General features: G+C 34.6%; 2 protein-coding genes across 4 annotated transcripts; one reads left to right on the top strand and one right to left on the bottom strand.

Moving 5' to 3' along the window:
• Positions 1-3529: 3529 nt before the first annotated feature.
• On the top strand, positions 3530-12271 carry LOC104229630 (glucosidase 2 subunit beta-like). Of its 3 annotated transcripts, none has more exons than XM_009782290.2 (16): positions 3530-3744; positions 3900-4022; positions 5329-5424; positions 5832-6071; positions 7115-7311; positions 8944-9057; positions 9157-9204; positions 9608-9923; positions 10001-10105; positions 10212-10313; positions 10435-10492; positions 10598-10666; positions 11193-11280; positions 11377-11438; positions 11538-11589; positions 11732-11955. In XM_009782290.2, the coding sequence occupies exons 1-16, from the start codon at positions 3636-3638 to the stop codon at positions 11792-11794; spliced, it is 1842 nt and encodes a 613-aa protein (XP_009780592.1). In that variant the 5' UTR covers positions 3530-3635; the 3' UTR covers positions 11795-11955. The 3 variants fall into 3 exon arrangements, with proteins under 3 accessions (XP_009780592.1, XP_009780591.1, XP_009780593.1); XM_009782289.2 differs by having other exon boundaries at positions 9157-9222; XM_009782291.2 differs by lacking the exon at positions 9157-9204 and having other exon boundaries at positions 11732-12271.
• A 1232-nt stretch (positions 12272-13503) lies between these two features.
• On the bottom strand, positions 13504-19243 carry LOC104229641 (histidine kinase CKI1-like). The gene is made up of 6 exons (XM_009782308.1): positions 19190-19243; positions 18934-19014; positions 18173-18548; positions 16076-16668; positions 14348-15484; positions 13504-13725 (listed from the first exon to the last, which is right to left on the bottom strand). The coding sequence occupies exons 1-6, from the start codon at positions 19241-19243 to the stop codon at positions 13504-13506; spliced, it is 2463 nt and encodes an 820-aa protein (XP_009780610.1).
• Positions 19244-22121: the final 2878 nt, after the last annotated feature.

Raw genomic sequence — 22121 nt, 5'->3', positions numbered from 1 at the left:
GTCAGTGGTAAGATTTATCACAAAATATTTGGTAGAGGTGAATGCTACCAAGTTACCTCTGTCACATAGTTGTGATATACTGATTAGGCTATATTTCAAGCCATCTATCAAGTAGACATTCTCAATAGAGTAAGAGTCTGTCTTACCTACCTTTCCAACCCCAATGATCTCACCTTTCTTTCCATTTCCAAAGGAGACATTACCTCCTTTGAGGTCCTCAAGTGAAAGGAGTTGGTTCTTGCTTCCTGTCATGTGCTTTGAGCAACCACTATCCATATACCATATTTGACTGATCCCCTTCACTTGGACCTGCAAAAGGAAATGAGGGGTTAGTCTTAGGAACCCAAACTAGTTTGAGTCCCTTTCTATAGGCAAAAGAGTGAATCAAATTCTTTTTGGCCTATCCTGGCAGCCTACCTTTCCCTTGAACAAATATTTTATTCTTTTGACTAGCCTTTTCTTTTGCATTACATTCACTTTTGTAGTGACCAGTCTTACCACAGTGTGTGCAGATTTTGTTCTTAAGAAGTGTGAGGTACTTGCTTTTGGGATCCCACTTAGGTGCAGGGGTCCCGTAGCCAAGTCCTCTTTTATTGCTACTATGATGTTCTTATAGCCATGAATGTGCATCGGAGGACCTGTTCCATTTACAGGTTCTGTCTAGCTCGTGCTTGACCTTGATTAGATCCTCTTTTAGGACTCTTATCTGCTCATCCTTTTTGTACAACTCGTCTTTCATTTTTCCTAGATTTTCTTCTAAAGTGAGTTGTATGTGATCAACTTTCCTTTTACCTGTTCCTAATTAGACAACTTCGAGATGACTCCCTGCCTTAGGAGCTATTTCAAATAAGACAGGAATGAAAGCAAGGCCGAGAGGGGTTTTTAGATTTTCACATCTAAGCTCTAGGACATTGGTGTCAAGTTCAAGAACATGGTTCTTTAACTCAGCATTTTTGCTATCACTTTCACTAGCCCTAAGTTCCAAATTTTTGCACTTAGCTTTCAAGATCACACATTCCTTAGACAGCTGTTCCTTTTCATTGTTTATAACCTCAGATTCATCAATGAAAACTAGAAGCTACTCAGATAGTTTTTCTTTAGACAAAAACTTAATCTTGTCTTTGAGATGAATTATACTTACCTCAGATTCCTCATCGGATTCTCCAATTGCCATCAGTACTTATTCATATCCATCTTTATCCTCTGAGTCCTCATATGAGCTTTCTCCCCAACCAGCAACCATAGCCTTTGTTGATCCCTTGTTCTTCTTGGGATGAACATGTTCCTTCTTCCTATTTCTTCGTTCAACTCTTTCCTTTTTCCATTCAATTTCCCACCGAGGATAGTTTTTGATGTGGTGATCAGTCTTCCCACACTTGTAACAGCCCTCGTTGGTCTGTTTTTCAGGAACCCTTGGTTTGGTGTAGCTTGCACCTCTTGAGGAACTCTTTCCTCTCATTAGATACTTCTTGAAATCATTTGTGATCATAACCATTTCATCCTCTTCTAGATCAACACCTTCAGTGATTCTGAGTGTCAGACTCCTTTCCTTCTTGGGTGCATCCATCTTCATAGTTTGCCTTCTAAGTTCATAGGCAATGAGATTTCCAATTAGCTCGTCCAACTTAAGAGTGACAATGTTCTTTGATTCCTGAATTGATGTAATTTTGCTTTCCCAAGTTTCCAGGTAGTGCACTCATCTTGATATGTTCCTAAGGTGTTAGCCTCTTCAAGGATAACGCTCTCGGATACCAATTGATGTTTTAACTTCAATACCATACAAAAGGAGGGAGGGTGATTTATGTGGTGTCAAATTTTTCGCTTAAACTGATTATGGAAGGACATGGTTCTTCTAAGTGTTCCTTGACCTACTATTGCAAAAATCATAAATAAGGAAAGTAAAGAACACACGTATTTTACGTGAAAAATACCTGGCTCAAAAGGTAAAAAAATCACGACCTACTTTCCACTAGGATTTTCCTAAACTCTCCACTAAAATCACTAAGCCAAAAACTGCATTTACAAAACACTTCTGTAAACCTAGGACTAACTCTAATCCCGTTGTAGCACACAACCTCTAACTGTTGCGACAACTTCAAGTTAACTCTAACTTGAATACTCTGAGTACCTATTACAATTGCCTCTAGATAAAGCTGAAAGGTACAATATGAAAACACCTACTATAATTGAGCTAGAATAAAAGACAGACACTTGGAACTAGTTCTTCTATCTGGTTCATGTAGCTTCAGGTTTGCACACTTGAATCACACACGAACTGCTTCCAAAAAGCCTTGCTATTTTGCTCTCAATTCACGTTTAACTTTTGTGTTTGTACATGACCTGTAAAAGAGAACAACATTGATATTTATAGAGTTAGTAAATAAAGATTAACTAGAATTCTGATGCTACTCTTCCTTGGTGGAAGAATTCTAGTTGATCTCAACATCTAACTCCTTCCCTATCTTGGACAGTGTTCTCTTTGAGTAAGGAATCCTTCTCCTTATCCATTATGCAACCTTTTCGATCAAGAGATACCAATTCTGTCAAGTTATGTTTATCTTCTTCACGTGCATCCCACATGCTTAAATTTGCCCGTATCTGTGCTTACAAGGGATGAACCTGGTTCATGCCTGAGTTCCTTTGTCAATCTTCAAAACTAACCATTACTTGGGCCAACAGGTTATCGTCATCTCGGGCAGAGGCAGAGTCAGAATTTTAAGTTTGTGGGTTCGGAATTCTAATTTTATTAAGTTACTGGGTTCTATATTAATAAATTACATATTCAATGAATTTTTTCAAATAAATACAAAATTTGAATCAAAATCACTGGGTTTAGCCGAATACACATCGGACACTCTGGCTCCGCTCCTGAGCTCGTACGGTAAGGTGTTGGATTAGGTTCCGTAACAAACACAAGTCTTATGTTTGGTTGTTATTTCATTTTCATTCTTTTATACTTCGAGGCTCTTATGATTTGGATTTTCTTGAACCGAGATTCTATCAAAAATAATCTCTTTACCTGCACAAGATAGATGTAAGGTCTAATTTTGTCACTTAAAAATCATCGAAAACAAAGGATAATTATACATAGAAGTTTACTATTCTAACTATGTCCTAAAAAATCAGATCAATTCAATAGAAAACTCAGAGCTCGTTTGGCCATACGAATTTTTTTATTTTTTTTTTAAATTTTTTTACCTTTTTCGGAATTAATTTTTATCCATGAAAATTTCAAATTTAACTTACAGTTGAATTTCGAAATTTTTCGAAAATTTGAAATACTCCAAAAAGCTATTTTTTAAAATTTTCACTCCAAATCACTAAAAAAGAATGCAAAAATAGATCCAAATTATATTCATGTCCAAACACAGCTCTAATTTTTCAAATAACAATTTCACTTAATTTTTTTTCTTCACTTTTTTCCGAAATTTTATAATTTTTATGTCCAAACACCCACTTAGATAGTACTCCTATGAGAAGACCATTAAACGCCGTCGTTTTTATGTACCCACCATTACCAATGGAGGTCGAACTTTCAATTACTAACTGAAGAAAAAACTATTTTGATTGGGCTGTCAGTAATGGCGATTTACATATATACATAAGAGAGCTCCAATTGCATAATTTTGGTGAAAATGATGAAAATAAAATTTCAATTCATCTTTTTAATCTCTTTTATAATATCTTCAATTGACAGATCCGTATCTCTTCCTTCCATTGATAACCTCGGAATTTCCCCTCAAGGTTTTCCCATTAATTTGTCCTACACTCATTTCTTTATATCAATTTATTTCGTAAAAATAATATTAAATATTCAATCTTTGCTTAATGAGGATCCATTTCGTGATTTTATAATTTTCCGGTAAAAATATTCATTAATTTTTGTTATTGAAGTGCAGATGAGAATTATTACAAGGGTCTATCATTGGGTGCTATAAAATGCAAAGATGTGTCCAAGAAATTCACTAAGTCTCAGCTCAATGATGATTTTTGTGACTGCCCTGATGGGTCCGACGAGCCAGGTGTGTGTGTGTGTGTGTGTGTGTGTGTGTATGTGGGTGTGAGTGGTTTTTGTGTGTGTGTGTTTTCCCTATTTTCCCTCTTATCACTTGTTCCTTTGTTTATGCAAAAAATATGCATTTCTAGTGCATTTCAATCAGTCAACTATCGTGTCAATTTCAAATGCTGAACTATGTAGATCACTAGAGAAAAACTTCCATGTATTTAGTTTAGGTTTGTAAACTGCCCCTCATGGAACCTTAACACAATGATTACTGGTAAGAGCTGCTGCCGTGTGATCAGGAGGTCATTGGTTCAAGTTGTGGAAATACATACGTATGATATAGATCCAATGTGGTACGGCCCTTCACCAAAATCCACATATAAGAGGAGCTAAGTGCACCAGGCTGCCCTTTAAAGTGCCCCTCATACGGGATCCTGATTGTTTATCTCGGTCCGAGCACGTGAAAATATTTTGTTTGTGGTGGTGCGGAGAGTCGAACCGCTAGTGTCTTTGCTTAATATCAAAAAATAAAATTATGTAAACCACATTATCCAGAAATGGACATTTTCACTTATTTATTTTAGGTCAGCAACACCATAGTTGGGTTACTATACGAATCCTCTATATGCATTTCACATAATGGGGCTCATTTCATGCGAATACTAAATAATTTGTCTTTTTAGAAAATTGAGGATTTATTTGCTGTGCATATCAGAGGCAATAGTATGTTAGAATTTTATTCGGTGTGTATTTCCCATATTTCCCCTCTTTTTTCACTTGTTCCTTTGTTTATGCAAAAATATGCATTTCTTATGCATTTCAATCAATCAACTATGCATCAATTTCAAATATCAAATTATGTAGACCACTACAGAAAGACACTTCCATTTACTTTTATTAGGTTTGCAAAGTGCCCCTCAAGCGGGAGCCTGATTTTTTTTAATCTCAGTCCAAGCATGTGAACATGTTTTGCTTGTGGTGTTGTTGAGACTCGAACCACTAGGATCCCTGCATGCTCTGATAGCAAAATAAATTGCTTGAACCACCTTATCTAAAGATGGACACTTCCATTTATTTATTTATTTGAGGTAAGCAACAGCATAGTTGAGTTTGACTATATGAATCCTCTATATACATTTCACCGCAATGGCTTATTTCATTCAAATACTAAATTATTTGTCTTTTTAGAAAATTAAGGATTTATTGCATTTCAGAGGCAAAATATGCTAGAATTTCATTTGGGTTCAAAGATGTTTCCTTTTCTTTTTTGGCTATGCTATGTGCATGTCGTTGAATGTTGTTTCTGCTTGGTGATTGGTTTGCAGGGACTTCGGCATGTTCCAGTGGAAAGTTTTATTGCAAAAATACAGGACATATTCCTCTCTTCATATACTCATCCAGGGTTAATGATGGCATTTGCGGTACGAATCACTGCACTCTTGCCTTTCTGTATAGTGTTTGATTAGCATCTTTTTCTATGTCACAGTGCTTTGTGTGATTTGCAATAGTGCATTTTTAGTAACTACAAAGATGTTTGAATGATGATCAATACAGAAGTGCCTATGAATAAAAGGAAAAAAGACAAAGATGTTGCACAGCACCTATCTTTCAAATCCAGGACAAGCAAAATTTGATAAATTTTCATTTTTGAAGAATTCATTGTCAGTATAGGATACTATTTCTTCCATAAATAACCATTGTAGAATGATTTTTATTGCCTTTGGACTATCTTTGACAATCTCTTCCTGTTGATTAAATCATATTTATGTATATTCATGTTTCTCAAAATTTAAATCCTATTAACTATCTTAGTGGCATAACTGAGCAGATTGTTGCGACGGGAGTGATGAGTATGATGGTAAAGTTAAGTGCCCAAATACATGTTGGGAGGTTGGCAAAGTAGCTAGAGATAAATTGAAGAAAAAGATTGCAACGTATCAGGAAGGTATTACTCTTAGGAGGAAGGAGGTTGAAGAAGCTAAACTTGCAATAACAAAAGAGGAAGCTGAACTATCTAAGCTGAAAACTGAGGAGAAGATACTTAAAGATACGGTTGAGCAGCTTAAGGGTAATTTTCCCTCCCCCCCTCCACCAAGTAAGATTGTACTTGAGACGATTATCATCCCAGCTTGATCAAGCCACTCCCACTCCAGATTGGGGGTGGTTTGTATATCTCTGGAAAATGGTTCTTTCCAATATTTATGTTTTCTGTGTTATCGTACAAATGAAACAAAGAATAAATAGAAAACAGAATGGGCCTCATTTCCTACATTTACTCATTTTTATGCTAAAAAAATGGCCTCCATACTGCCAGCTTAGCAATGAAATACACCTTCTTTGGTGCTTCAGGAATCCAGAAAAAAGAATAAGGAAGGTCACTTTCTCCCCTTCTCAAAACTCTAATATCACAATCTTACTGTGAAGAAACCATTCCTCTTTTCCTGCCTCTTTCAGTAGTCTCTGCATGTATTGAGATCTTTTCCCTGTATTAGAGCACAAGCAAGCTTTGAAGATATACCATGTCCCAATCTTGCAAATTGTTCATGAATATGAGGTCACATACAACTCACGCTCTCTGCTCCCTTTAATTTCCTGGGAAGAGGTACTAAATATGACGGAAATCATAACCCAAGAGGTCGTCTCCATTTGTTTACAAGAACTTACGCTGCTATCTATATGGTACCACTCCACAAGGCTAATCCACCAATTAAAAGCAGATTGTATTGCGATACTGTTTTGACCATAGATACTATTTTATAAATGACGATAAGCTGTTTGTTATGCATATTTTGTTAATTTATAGGGAACATTCTGAGTAGATACCTAATAGTTCCCTGATCTGAGATCTTGTAGAAACTAGAAGACTATCATGTTCAATAACGTATTTACACCTTTTCCAAGTAGAGCAACCTTCAAAACTAATTATTGATATCATTGTCACTTTTCTTGTTGTTCATTTTCTACAGGTGACGTGAGAAAAGTCCAACTTTTTCTGTATTTTTGAGATTTCATGCACTAATATCTGTTTCTCTCATAACGAGGTGATAGCTTACAAGCAATTCAATGATTTGCTTTTAGTCATTTCTTATAAGTTCACTTCTGTTGATCTAGATAAAAAAGAACAAATAGAAAAGGCTGAGGAGAAAGAACGGTTAAAGAGAGAAAAGGAAGAGAAGGATCGAAAGGAAGCTGATGATGCTAATCTAGAGGCAAGCAAAGCCGAGGAGAAAACTGAAGGTCAAGAAGAAGCCGTGAAGAGTGACATCCATGATAAGATTGGCCTCCTGGAAGACTCTCCTTCCATAAAGGTTAATTATCTTACGTTTATAACTGTTACATTGTTAGATGATGTCAAACGTGTGCCAAATTAAGGAGAGAATATCTTAATAACTTATAGAAGTAGATACTGGGAACTTGGGGAAAAATTTATGGTTGGCTGACTGATTTTTTTCCCTTCACATGATTTAGGCAATTGATTTTTGCGCTCTAACTCGACCATTGTTTTTGCAGTTTTTAGATATCCACACTATCAAAACCTCTTTATGAGTTTAGAAAGTAAAATTTTCTTTCACGGGTATAAAATTTGGTATCCTTGCTTGATTCGTTCACAAAATGTCTATCAGAAGGAGGAGGCTTACAATTTGTCGCATGCTTAAACAAAGGATTACAAAATAGATATAGACAAAGGGCTGCACTTACAAAATTACCATAAAAGAAGAAATACAATCATTAACAAACTTATAGGTGTAGGAGGATAACTGTTATATTTCATGGTTCCAATCTGGGGTATTAGCTCTTTAATTGTGGGCATTAAATGCCTGAAACAAAAGGGAATATGTGAAGAAAGTCTTGCATCAACCATAAGAAAACGAGATATTGCCAACATTTAGCTGGTTGGGAAGCTCTTGTGATAATTGCCACCAAGTTCTGGAGTCTTTATGGGAGAAAGTGATCTGAATTACGTATGTCTGAAGGGAATTTAACTTACTTCATTGACTAGTCATTCATTCATCCTTGTGTCCTTAAAAGTGAAAGGCAAGGGTATGTGCTTTTGTGGAGATGCTAAGTAATCTGAAGCAAGTATGGCTTAAGGGAATTTAAGTTATTTCCTTGATACATTATTCTCATGCCTTGTGTCCTTGAAAGTGAAAGTCAATGCTATTTGTTTAGTGAATATTTTGGCCCAGATATGCCACATGTTCTCTTTTTGATGAATGATTATGTAGCCTCGCACTGCTTCATTAGCTCCTACATGAATAATAAGGTAATGTATTCACATAGCCAAAGGCTTCTTCTAGCAATTTACATTTGCGGCTGCATAAGTCTTCATATTTGGAGTTGGATTTCATGCTTGCAATTGTTTCTACTCTCACCTCCTCCTTTCATAGGAGCCCTTTTCGCTTATTTACTTGTAGTTTAATGTTCCCCCAAATTTAAGGATTTACCTAATCGTGGGTCCACAAAGTGTAAACTACTCAGACAAATGATCTTTTCTGGTTCCAAAGATCCTAAAGTTTCCTTATTTTTAGTGGTGAATCTATTTTACTATTGCTCTTTCACAAGGATATGCAGCATAACTAGTTTGGTTTTTCGTCAGATGTGTTATGTCCCATTATGCCTAGTACGTTTCTTTGTGATGAAATTTTGCAACACATTGTGACATGGGGTACTCCATTTCTTTAGATTTAAAAATTCACTTTCCAAGAGATTTACAACTGTGTACACTCTGGAGATAATAATGCCATTGAGCATAATAGAAAATTTGGTTAATTAGTAAATGTAGAACTGATTCTAGATGTTCGTATTGCAACGTTATCTGTTATCTCCAAATGATTGCTGTGAAACTTGTATCTGCTTTTTGGTAAAAAAGGTCTCCTTTATGCTCTTTTTTTTTGACATTTGTTGCTTGATCTAGTACTTATGTTATATATTTATATCAGGATGCGGTAGAAGGCCATGACAAAAATGTGGACGAAGTACAGCATGGTGACCATTCTGTGAACGATGAGTTTCCTGTTGATGAGTTAGAGCAGGTGCCTGAAGATTCTTCTCAGGTTTGTTGTCTTTGAGAAGCCGAAGTTCCTTCACATGTGATCCCGTAACAGTATTTGGTTTATCTTTATCGTGACTAAACAGAATCTCGTTTTGTATAGCATCCTGAAATGAAAGAGGAGCCGTCCACCAACAATGATAACGTTGATGTTAGTAGCCGCAATGAGGTGCAACTATTGATTTAAAAGTATCGTGTTTTAGTGGATGGTATACCGAGTAATTTTTATCTCCTTAATATCAGCGAAGGGCATAACCCCTCTCTCTTCTGCTCTTCTGTATGGTGTTAAGTAATCTTTTGGAGAATCAGAGAAAGTCCTAAGTAGTGGTCCTCTGGTGTCTTTTGCATCTTCTCGTGGGTGAACAATTAATTTACTTTTCTAATCAAAGCATATGGAACTTGTCACTATTGGGCGTCCTGTTGTATAATTTGATTTTTTTGTAGCTTTGGAGTAAATAGCTTGTTCAGAACCATAGTGCATGAGAACAAGTGGTCAGGGATTTTGATCAACAATGTTAACATTTTAATCTTGTGATTCATTTTTATGTTTTTAGGAGAAAGATGCTACTGAAAATACAGAGTCACTGTCAAAGGAAGAGTTAGGTCGTGTTGTTGGTTCTCGTTGGTTAGGAAAAAAGAGCGAGCAGGAACTTGAGGGGGTTGGTGCTGGTTCAGATACCAACCATGATAACCATAATGAGGTGCTACCTGATACCCATGAAGAGGAGTATAACGGATATGATTCTGAGGAAGATGAACAGAAGTATGATGATGGTGACAGCGAGGACCAAGTTGAAGATTTTGTTGGAGAGGACCATGATTCAAGTTCTTCGCATAAGTCTGAGTCTGATGATGATTCTGATTTCGCAGGCATGCAGGACAACAATCTATTGCATTTGATGTCTACAGCTAGTACCTATTTAATTTGTTATATTTTAATTATCCAGATATTACAACCACAAGTAGTCCTTCGTGGATGGAGAAGATACAACAAACTGTAAAGAGCATTTTTCGAGCTGTCAATTTGTTCCAAACTCCAGTGAACATTTCTGGTAGTAATTGAGGTTTCATCCATTTTACTGCTCTTGTAGTCTAAGGAGGAGGAAAAAAAAGTCTGAGAAGGAAAATGATGGATGATATTTTGTTTTTGCTCCGTAGATGCTGACCGCATACGCAAAGAGTACGATGAGTCAAGTTCTAAGTTGACAAATATACAATCGAGGATATCTAGCTTGACAGAAAAGTTGAAACAAGATTTTGGTATGGAAATTCATGTATTTATGTTTATTAATGTTCTTCTTCCTTGTGGATATGTTCATAATTTTCCTTCTATAAGAAGGCGAATAATCTTGCATATGCTGAACCACTAGTTCTATTGCAGGACCGGAGAAGGAATTCTACTCATTCCATGGTCAATGTTTCGAGAGCAAGGAGAACAAGTGATGAATCTTTCATTGTCTTGTTAACCTAAGTTTTAGTTTTATTTTTAGTAATATATTACTAAGTTATTCTTTAGCAGGCACTGACTTATTTTTTTACTTAAGGTACACGTACAAGATTTGCCCTTTCAAAGAAGCTAGCCAAGTTGAGGGCTACAGTACAACTCGTTTGGGGTAGGTTCTTTAACATCTTAAACATATGCATTATCTGAGTCGTTCTGTGCAGCAAATTTTGGTTGATTGTCTTTGAAGTAGAAGGCAAGCATGACTTGTTTTGCAAATATCCTTTCACGATTCTGGAGTACTTTCTGCACTTTGTTATCCTCTCTTTAGTTTTAGATATTGATGGCAGACCCATCATAGAAATGATAAAACCGTTTGATAGCTAGCCATCTTGTTTCTATGATAAGAACGCAGCACGTGTGATTTGTGGGTTAGGTGCATGTCATGGGTTTGAATCCTGCTGCAGACAAAAGCGAAGAAGGGTAGAGGGGGATATTATCCATCGAGTTTAGAACCATGCGCCGCTGCTCCTGGGTGATTTCTTGGTCATAAAAAAAAGAGATAGCTTTACTTATTTTTAGGTTTGATGTGTATAATTTTGATCTGGATTCCTTTTCGAGATTTTATCTTTCTGCCTGAATGTTATAAGCTCAGAACTCATCATACTCCTTTTTTCTTTCTCCCTTGCTTCATCAAGAAACTGGGATAGATTTGAGGATTCCTATAAAACCATGCAATTTTCAAATGGCGACCATTGCTGGAATGGACCAAATAGAAGTTTAAAGGTGAGGATACCTTACTAATTTGATTGTCAGCATTCACTGTTAAGCATTCTTTTTAAGATCCCTCTTTGCCTTCTAAATTGTTTTTGTTTTGTTCAGGTCAAATTAAGGTGTGGTTTGAAAAATGAGCTCACTGATATAGATGAACCTAGCCGCTGCGAGTAAGCATTTATCTTTGTTTGTGTATGCAGAATTGTGCATGATTTATGTGCGTAGTGAATTTTTGCGCACTTAATCTGACTTGTTGTTTGTTATGGCAGATATTTAGCATTTTTGTCTACACCGGCACTTTGTCGGGAAGAAAAACTGAAGGTGCTCTTCCGAACCTCTATATTGGCTCCCCTCCCCGGCAACCCCTACAAAAGCTTCTTCTAATACTGTATATATAATCTCCTCTTATGACATTAACTACTTATCGTAAAACTTCTAACAGTGAAATATTGAAATGTGATAGGAACTACAAGATAAACTAGAAACGATGAACAGGGAACAACCACATGGTCATGATGAACTGTGACCCCTCCAATATGCTATGGGACTGGCACCATTGACCTTAAGGGATGCAAAAACTGGTGAAGTAGACGTATTGTCTCACGAAGAGTATTAACGATATGAAGTCGTCTCTGTTTACATTTTTTGCTCTCTCACTTCCTTATGTAGTTGCCAATTTTCTCAAAATATGAACACACTGCTTCCAGCAAGAATGTAGGAGAGAGATGGCTTGGAGGCTTCTTTTGAGGATTTCTTGGATAACTGAGGCCAGGATTAGGACACAATTATCCCTTTTAAGGGCTTGTATCTTCGACTCTTCGGACACACAATACAATGTTCATTGGGTTAGGAAAGATGACCACTGAGGCCATAGCTGGTGCTCAGATTTATAGAAATGAGAATGTTTCCATATGGATTTTGTAATCAGGAAAATATATCATAGTTGTACCAGTTGTCAGTTTACAGTACTCTTTTTTTTTTTTAATTATCTTTTTCTGTGGAATTCTCTTCTTGAGAACTACTTTATCTGATCTTTGACACTCTCTATGAGTTTGAAGATAAGCATGAAAAATAGGCTTCTCATGAAAGGACTTTGATATGTAAAGATGCACTGTATACATCATCTTAGGACTGGAATATGTTCTCTTTAGGGGCACAACACAATTTGAAACGTCCCAAATACTGATTCCTTTCGTAGAGAAGAAATGACATCCGGTAGTCACTCTAACGGGCTGTTATTCAAGAATTAGTCAGTTGGTCTTAAATTTCAGTTTTTCAGTTCAAATTTCGGGACAAATATGTCCTGAATTGTCCTGAAGTTGAGATTTTTAGTTTAAAATTTCAGAATAAAATAAGTACTCGCTAATCTCTAAATAACATCTCTGAAAATGGCTATTTGTGGACTTGTAGCAGATGATTTCAACTAAAAGTATTACTTGAATTTTGGCCAAAAATGGGAGCACAACATATTACCAATAGAATGAACAAAATATTCCCCAAATGTGCAAAAAGGAATTTAAAAGAAAATCCTTCTTCCCACATACTATCATTTTGTTCTCACCTATTGTAGCAAGCAACCTGCCTTATTTTCAACTTGTTAGCTAGTCCTACTTTTTATAGCTGGTTACTCGTAGTTATCATTCGGGCGACTTGAGAGTGTAAAAACTCTTTTACACTCTCAGTTTATAGAACCAAAATTCATTGTTAGTTCTCTATTATTATATGAGTTTGAATTATATACATTCATGGTGTAAAAAGTTTTTAAACTGAATTCAATTTAACTGGTCATAGCAAATTATTGCACTATATTTTTCAAGTTATCATATCAAGCTTGATATGAAGAGTTAATCTGTTGTTGTACGTCAGCTTAACCTGATAGTGTAAAAATTCTTTACAATATCAGCAAAAAATCATAAACTCAGACATGAACTCCTTCTCCATCTGGTAAGATTTAAGAATTTGTTTCTTCATTTTCATGTTGTAAATATCACGAAAACATTTACATGAGAGTAAAAAAAAACCAGACACTCAACTTTAGAAAGAACATAAAACTATGAGAAAAACAATTGAGGGCCGTTCTCGCGACCCTCTGCATGCAAGAATAAAAAGGTAGTCCGAAGCACTAAGCTCCCGCTATGCGCAAGGGACATCCCTATGCATGCAAGAATATTCGGAGAAATTTTACTTTATGTCTCACATAACAAACTAATTAATGCTCGACGAAAAAAAGCATTTTTAAACCTTTCTATGCTCTATATAATCTATGGCTTTCAAAAGCCCATCACGATCGATTCGTTTATCAGGTAAGTAATAATCCATTCCAACTTGAAAAATCTTAGCTATGATCTCTTCTTCTGCTGAATGAGCTGTTAAAGCTATAATAGGAATTCGAATACCATATCGCGCTTCTTCTTCCCTAATGCATCTGGTTGCTTCAAATCCATCCATCACTGGCATCTGTTAAAAAACGAAACAAACAACGATATAAGTTATATATACTGACAGTGTAATAAATTTTATACTATCGATGTAGTTAACTTGTTATCTATTCTATTTTTCAGGGTACTCGATTTGGCTTGGTATAAGTAGTTACCTGTTGTTATAGGCCAACTTAACCTAACAATGTAAAAGAACTGGCAAAATTACTTCTTCTTATGGTAATATGTAAAAGTCTAACGATCTCTAGCAGTTTAACTTAAGTCCTATTTAACCTGAAAAAGGGCAGTCCAGTACACAAAGCATCCCACATTCACGCAGGATCCGGGGAAGGGCCGCGCAGCGCCACAAGGGGTATGATGTAGACAACCTACCCTAATGCAAGCATTAGTGGCTGCTTTCACGACTTGAACCCGTAATTTATAGGTCACACAGAGACAACTTTACTGTTGCTCCAAGGCTCCCCTTCTTAAGTCCTATTTAACCTATATTTCTCAAATCATCCAAAAGTATTGCCACGCCCATGTCAGATCCTCCAAATATTATGCATTTTTGGAGGTTCTGACATTGGTGCAACAACATTTTTGGAGGATCTAAGCAACATAGTTTTCAACCAGAAGAATGAATATTAATCACATCTTACCTCACAATCCATCAGAATATAATCAAATGGTGATGAAGGAGTAGACGGTCCTATATCGCGTTGATCACTGAGGCCTTTGCGAACATGAGCTAGAGCTTGTTCACCATTTTTACATGTGTAAGTCATTGCACCAAGCTGAGAAACCATTCTTTTGCAAACCATAAGTAATATCGCGTTATCCTCAACCACCAAAATTCTCTTTCCTGTTAAAGGTAAGTTCTTATTAGAACTTCCATTAACATCAACAGAAACATCCCGTGTTTTCGCTTCTAAAGGCGGACTTCTGGACCTCATTGGAGGTTGCTGAACCCTCATTCTTGAAGTTGTTTCATCCTTTGTTTCATGTGTGACAGTTGGTAAAATTTTATCTCCAAACTCTGGTACAAATCCGAGAACATGATATAAACAAGAACCATGTAGTGGTTTTGTCATAACTATATCTGTTGAAGGTAGCTTATCATCATCTAGCCCTGGTTTATCGAGCCAAACAACTCGAAGGGAAACATTCTTGGGAAAGTCCTTCCGAAATTCAGCCATAGCTCGAGTTATTTCTCGAATGGGGCCAGCATTTGTGTCAATTATAATCAAGATGAATCTTATAAGCGCGCTCTTAGAATGAAGTCCTCTTCCCCTCCTCTGAAACGACGGGATATGATCATCATATGTTCCATCTAAAGCACTGAGAGGAATTTCCTTTGATTTCCCTGAGGAGGAGGAGGCAGAGTTGTATGATGAAAAGTTGATAATTTCCCTTTTTACCTTCTTAAGAGTATGAGAAAACTGCTCGTGTCGCCTCACAGCATGTACCTCTAAGCCTATGATCCGCGTCATGAATCTACATAGAACTCGGCTTCTTTCCTCTTCTTTGATGAAAAGAATGACAGTAGTAGAACTTTCTGGTTTCTGATGGCCAGTGATACTATTACTGCTTGCTACTGAATGATGATAAGAGTCACTAGATATATAACCTCCAAAATGTGACTCCAAATCATCTTCTCTTGCATTATTAGCACTAAATGCTTGATGTTGTTGAGGCTGATAATCACATGCTATCAAGAAAATGTTGAATCTAAAGCAAGTACCCTTTGCACCAATTTTCTTGTCGACGATACTTATTTTGCCTCCCATCAAATGTACCTACAGATTGAATCAAAACGAGAAAGAACCATGAGTTATGAAGTAATCCCACAAGTGGGGTCTGGAGAGGGTAGTGTGTACGCAGACCTTACCCCTACCTTGTGAAGGTAGAGAGACCGTTTCCGATAGACCCTCGTCTTAAGAAACAGTAAACAGGTAGAAACCAACAATAACTGAGATATGAAGTAATAAAGTCATTAAATTCTCTATGAAGCAAATCCTGTAATGCATGTGGAGAGGAGACAACTCGGAAACATACAGAACGCGCAACGCTTTTTGCTGTTCACAAATTCTTGTGTTTTATAGTGTTTCTATAAATATCTTTCTTGTTATTCCACACATAATTCAGTGCCATTATCATCACTCTTTTACAAGGTTAAGGGATTTGCTGGCTTGGTACAGTATGTATAAAACCAGATGGCTATTAATATGATTGACGAATGCATATGTAGACAGTAACAGATCAAGACTAGACGCAGCAGGTTTGACATATGCACGTGTAATTGTCGTGTATATATAAAGAGCAGAACACACTGAATCCAGATTTTGAATTTGCTACTATATGTAGTTTATAGTAAAAGATACACGTACCAAAGACTGAGTAATGCCGAGTCCTAAGCCAGTGCCTGGCTGTTCGTGGTTAGAAGTCGTCTCATTCACTTGAACATAATTTTCAAACACTGACTTATGTTTCTCTTTGGGAATTCCTTTCCCTGTATCCTCCACCTCGAATATGAATTCCACGCAGTTGGGATCGTGCTGGACTTTGTCCTGTACTTGCAATTGAGCAGAAGCTTCATTATTATTGTGCAAAAGTAAACATGACATACAACCAATGCCAGAGTTACTTGTATTTGGTGCAGAATTATTGGAGCTTTGATCAAAACCAGGTTTTCGAGCCCAAACTCGAAGAGTAATGTGCCCCTCTGAGGTAAATTTAACTGCATTACTCAACAAGTTAGTCAAGATCCGTTCTAGTTCTGTTTTATCTCCTTTAACGCGACAGAATCTTTTGATAGAACCATCACACGGATCTAGTATCACATCTACATTATCCATTGCTCCTTTTGGATAAAATAAGTTGACAACATATTCTAGTAGATCTTCCATGTTGAATTCTTTTTGCTCAAGTTGCTTCTTCCCTTCTTCAATCTTGCTTTGATCAAGAATAGAATTCAATATTGCTGAAGAAAAAAGATCATAACTTTGTCATTACATACACTTCATTTATGAACTAGTCAGTTCAGTTTGAACCCCCCCCAACACACACATATACACACACACACACACACCAACAACAACAAACCCAGTGAAATCCCACACATGGGGTCTGGGAGGGTGACGTGTACGCAGACCTTACCTTTACCTTATGAAAGAAGAGAGGTTGTTTCCAATAGACCCTCCGCTCAAGAACAATGAAAAGGACACAATAAACAAACAATAACAACAGCAAGATAATAAGACAACGAAAACAAATGACACAACGTGTAATAACAAAGATCTAGGAATACAAAACTACAAGAATAGTGCGAGAATTACCGGTAATAATGACACACCGTGTAACAACAAGGAACTAGGAATAGGAGAATACAAGACTAGTACTAATACTACTGGTACGACTAGAAGAGACTCTCGACAACCTGTCAACCCACAATCCTAATTCTCGACCTCCACACCTTCCTATCGAGGGTCATATTCTCAGTAAGCTGAAGTAGTGCCTATATATATATATATATGTGTGTGTGTGTATGTAGAAGTTAAAACATATATGCACACTCACAAGATAAACAATATCTGTTTGTGCAGACTAATCTTAAAATCTTGAATCCGCCTCTATATGCATTCAAAATCAATATATCTATGGCAATTTAACTACCTCAGCAGAAGAAGTTTAACACTTGTAATTCGTTTTAATCATATGGCAGTTCAACGTGCTTCTATATGAGGACTAATATATTGCACAACATGCAGATTACAGAACTAGTACAATGACAAACAGAATTTTCAAGCTCAAATGTATTTGAACCTTCCAAGTTCAAAATGTAAGCTATATTTTATTTAATATTTTCTATATATATATATATATATATATATATATATATATATATATATATATATATATATATATATATATGGTATTTGCTATATTTTAGTTAAATATTTTATATATAACATCTATAGGAGATTAGAAAAGGGAAAACAGAAGAGGACAGTGAGAATTAAACCGACACTTACTGTGTTAAAATACATTGATACTAACGAAATTCTTTAAACTCTCAATATATGTAAGTTAAGTCTGATTGATCTGAAAGAGCCAACAAAAACACTGACCTAAAAGATTATTCATGCAAGCTTCCATAAACGAGTAACCGTCCAATAAAAATGAGATTAGTAACGTAGAAAATAAGACAGTTACCTACTATAACATGTTAAACTGTCAGCATATATAAATTAAATCCGATTCTTTAAACTGTCAGTATATATAAGTTAAATCCGATTGATCTGAAAGAGACAACTAAAACACTGATCTAAAAGATTATTTGTGCAAGCTTCCATAAACGAGTAACCGTCCAATAAAAGTGAGATTACTAACGTAGAAAACAGGACAGTTGCCTACTATAACATGTTAAACTGTCAGTATATATAAGTTAAATATGATTGATCTGAAAGAGTTAACTAAACACTGACCTAAAAGATTATTTGTGCAAGTTTCCATATGATTCAAATTCTTCTGCAATTCGGATTTTGGCGAAGCATTGGCGCGACACATCTCAATTAATCCACTAATTCCAGCAAGAGAAGCTCTAATATCATGATTTGCAAGAACAAATGCAGTGCTTTTGTTCATACTTTTCCTTTCTGCTTGTTGAGTTGCTTCCATTTGATTTATAAGTGCTGAACACAAATACATTTCTCTTCTTGCTCCTCTTATTGTTAGAACAACAAAAGTGAATATGGAAATAGCCAGTCCAACCATCATTAGGATTATAAGCATTAATCCAAATTTAATATTCTTGTGAAAATGGCTTTGTAATACATCTTGTACATTGCCTGATATATACACCTGAAATTAAACCATATAATAACTTAGAATGATCCAAAAACAAGTGTTAGTTGATTAATTGATGTTCAAATTAATGTTATATACATTTATAGTGTAAAATTTGGAGCAACGATACTAAAGTCGTCTCTGTGTAACCTATAAGTTACGAGTTCGAGTTGTGGAAGCAACATATAATTCATGCATTAGGATAGACTGTCTACATCATTAACCCTTAGGGTGCGGCCCTTTTCCGGACCCTGTGTGAATGCGAGATATTTTATGCACAAAACTGCATTTTGTTAATACTAATAGTGCAAACTTATAATGTGATATAACATGTTATTACTGTATTTTCCAGGTTACTGTACATTTTAGGCTTGTTTTAAAGATAAATGTGAGGCAGTACCTTAATTTCGCCTTCAATTTTTTTGATCTTATTGACCCAAAATGGTATCAATAGAGCAGGTACCAATAGCATTATGACTGCCTGCATGTGATAAATATTCAAGAAAAAAACTTTAGTCAGCTAATTAGATTTTTTTTTTTTGTTAAATATTAAAAAAGATCGCCTGTTGCACGAAGCATCCGACGATTACATAGGATGGGGGAAGGCCGCACCCTAAAGGAGCGTTACGTAAATATTTCAAAACTAGGAAACTTACCAGAACCAAGCAAAAACAAACCGGCTTTGGCACTTTAAATGAGCTTAGCTTCATGGCTTGATATGCTGGAGTTCCTTCATATGGTGATTAGAAATTTTTTAAACACTAGTGATAATACAACATAGAGCAATTAATAAATTCAAAACTGGAGGAATTGATTTTAATAAGTTCAAATCAACAACAATTACGCCTCAGTCTCAAACAAGTTGGAGTCGGTTATATATATGAATCATCACTTATATATTTAAGCTCAATTCATGTCCTGAATTATGACTCACACGGACAGATATTAATAAGCTTCAACATGGTAACTTACCTCTACTCGTTTACTCAAGTTATTAATTTTTCCAAGTCCATGGCATTATAATATATATGGCAAAGAAAATCAAGAAATAAGCTTTTTAAAAGGTAAAATATAGAAGAATGGATGGAATGTCCATTTTCTTAATGTTTTTTTCCGTTTTACAGTAGTACTTTTTTAAAAGCTCATGTTTTTTTAAGAAGATTACAAATTTACTACCCAAATGGAATTAAAACTACCAAATTGGACATAGAACATATATAGTACATAATAATGAAGCAGGAAAAACTGTTTAAATATTGAGAATTTCAGGGTTTTTATTGATATAACTTAGGTAGAAAAAAAGAAAAGAATTAAGAGGTGACAAAAAAGGTGACGACATAAAAAGGAAGAAAACTAGAATAAAAGGAAAGATGTGATTTCATTAATGCCAAAGATATTTCTTCTCCTTTTTTAATAAATGCGCAATAATTTTGGTTCCTCGGAAAATATATGTGCCAAGAAGAAACAAAGGGAAGGAAAAAAATAAGGAAGACATTGGGAATTCATTATTTAAATACAGGAATTTAACTCATATTGGAGATAAACGTTGTATTATTCAGCTTTGATATTTAAGTAATATATAACAATCTATGTAAATAGTACATATTTCATTTTGAAATACTGATGCAAGATGAAGAATATAGTAAATTTAGATAGATATAGTTTTTTTGTCTTGCATTAGAATTGTACAAAAATTAGCTTACTAGTATTGTCACAAAAAAAGAAGCTATATATCTATATCTATATCTATATATATACTATATTAAAAGCACGAAGGCCCTTAACGAAATGTCGTTCGCCTATTTTACCCTTTTAAAATAGAGTTTACATTAGACAAAATAGTCATTATATTATTTTCCTTATATTTAGCACTTTAAAATCAAGTAAAATTTTGTTTATTAAAGTTTTCCTTATTTGAATTACTACACATGAAATCCTAATATTTAGGACATCCAAATAAAAAAAAAAAATTTAACTTGTGCAATCAAAAAATTTATTAACTAGACTATTTGACTAGCACCCGGTACCTACATCATCCGAAAATTACCTAGCTTTTTTCTTGTCTTTTTTGCGATTGGAATTCAAGTGTTCAATTAATTTCATCAATCTAATGTAATGAAGGTACATTCTAGTCTTCTAATTTTTGCCGTCTACTTTAAAGGTTAATAAGTGCTTTGAGTAGTAAATATTTCCTCTATTTCAATTTTTGTGCTTTACTATAGTTTTTTTAAAATTTGTTTTAAAAGTATCTTTTTATGTTCAGTAACTCTTTAGTTTCACCGTTTCACATGACATATTTAAGACTATTAGATTCAAGGATATTTTTATCAGCGGATACAAGATTGTATTTATTGCTAGAACAATAAAATAAAGATTTATTATATCTATCTATATTAATATCTTAATATCTATATCTATCTATCAATATATCTATATACTAATTAAAAGCACGAAGGCCTTTAGCGAAATATCGTTCGCCTTTTTTGCTCTTTAAAAATAAATTTCACACTAGACAAAAGTGTAATTTAAGCTTCTTTCCAAATTTTTAGGAATTTAAATTAACTAAAATTTTAGTACATTCCATGTTTTGAACTCCTATGAAATTAGTCCTAACATATAGGACTCACACAAGAATGGAAACAAAATATTTCTGACGAAAAGAAAATTTAGAATCACCAATATTACAATTTGCTTCATCAGCCAATAAAATACCATTTTTGTGTCCATAGTTTGGTAGAAAATGTTATTGAACAAATTTTACCATTTAAAAATAAATTTTACATTAGCCAAATTTGTAATTTAATGATTATCCTAATATATAGGACTTTAAAGTAGATATTATTAAGGATTTTAAAGTAGATTATCCTAATATATATTAAGGATTTTAATGATTATCCTAATATATAGGACAAATTTGTAATTTAATGATTATCCTAATATATTAAGGATATTAAAATAGATATTATTTGGGGAAATAGGAGTAATTTTACGTTTTCTTTTCCTTGTATATCCGACGGCAATTTCAATAGAAATATGTTTCACGTTCATTCTTCTTATTGGAAACTTATAACTCTAACAAGATGTACCATTAAAAGTAAGAGATGTTGTACTAACTAAATATATATTTTAATTATTAAATGTAGTTTTAAATATTACACAAATTAATAAAGAGGATATTATATTGTTCGAGTAGGAAAAAAGTTTAAAAATAGTTTGTATCTTCTATACTATCATAAAAGAATGAAATATTCAATAAATAATTAAGTATTTGAATTAATAAATTAGAGGGATAAAAATGATTCATTTTTTTTTTCAAAATCATTATGTAAGTAAAATTATTTATCAAGTTGATAAAACTCTTAAGGTACTTAAATTTATTTTCACAAGAACTAGAGCATTGGCCATGAAAAAAAAAATTAGAGCAAAATTTATTTTAATATAGTATTAAAAGTTAAATAGCTAAAAATGCTAAGTTAAATCATTAAGGATGTAACATAAACAAAAGCTATTCAAAAGACGTTGTCATTAATTTTTCTATATTCAATGCAATAAATGATAGCTTCCTATATTTTTTAATATAGTATTATA

The sequence above is a fragment of the Nicotiana sylvestris genome, chromosome 10 (assembly GCF_000393655.2).
Source record: "Nicotiana sylvestris chromosome 10, ASM39365v2, whole genome shotgun sequence".
In the NCBI taxonomy this organism is placed as follows: domain Eukaryota; kingdom Viridiplantae; phylum Streptophyta; class Magnoliopsida; order Solanales; family Solanaceae; genus Nicotiana; species Nicotiana sylvestris.
The sequence above is the reverse complement of the archived record's forward strand: the minus strand, read 5'-3'. Positions and strand labels throughout refer to the sequence as shown.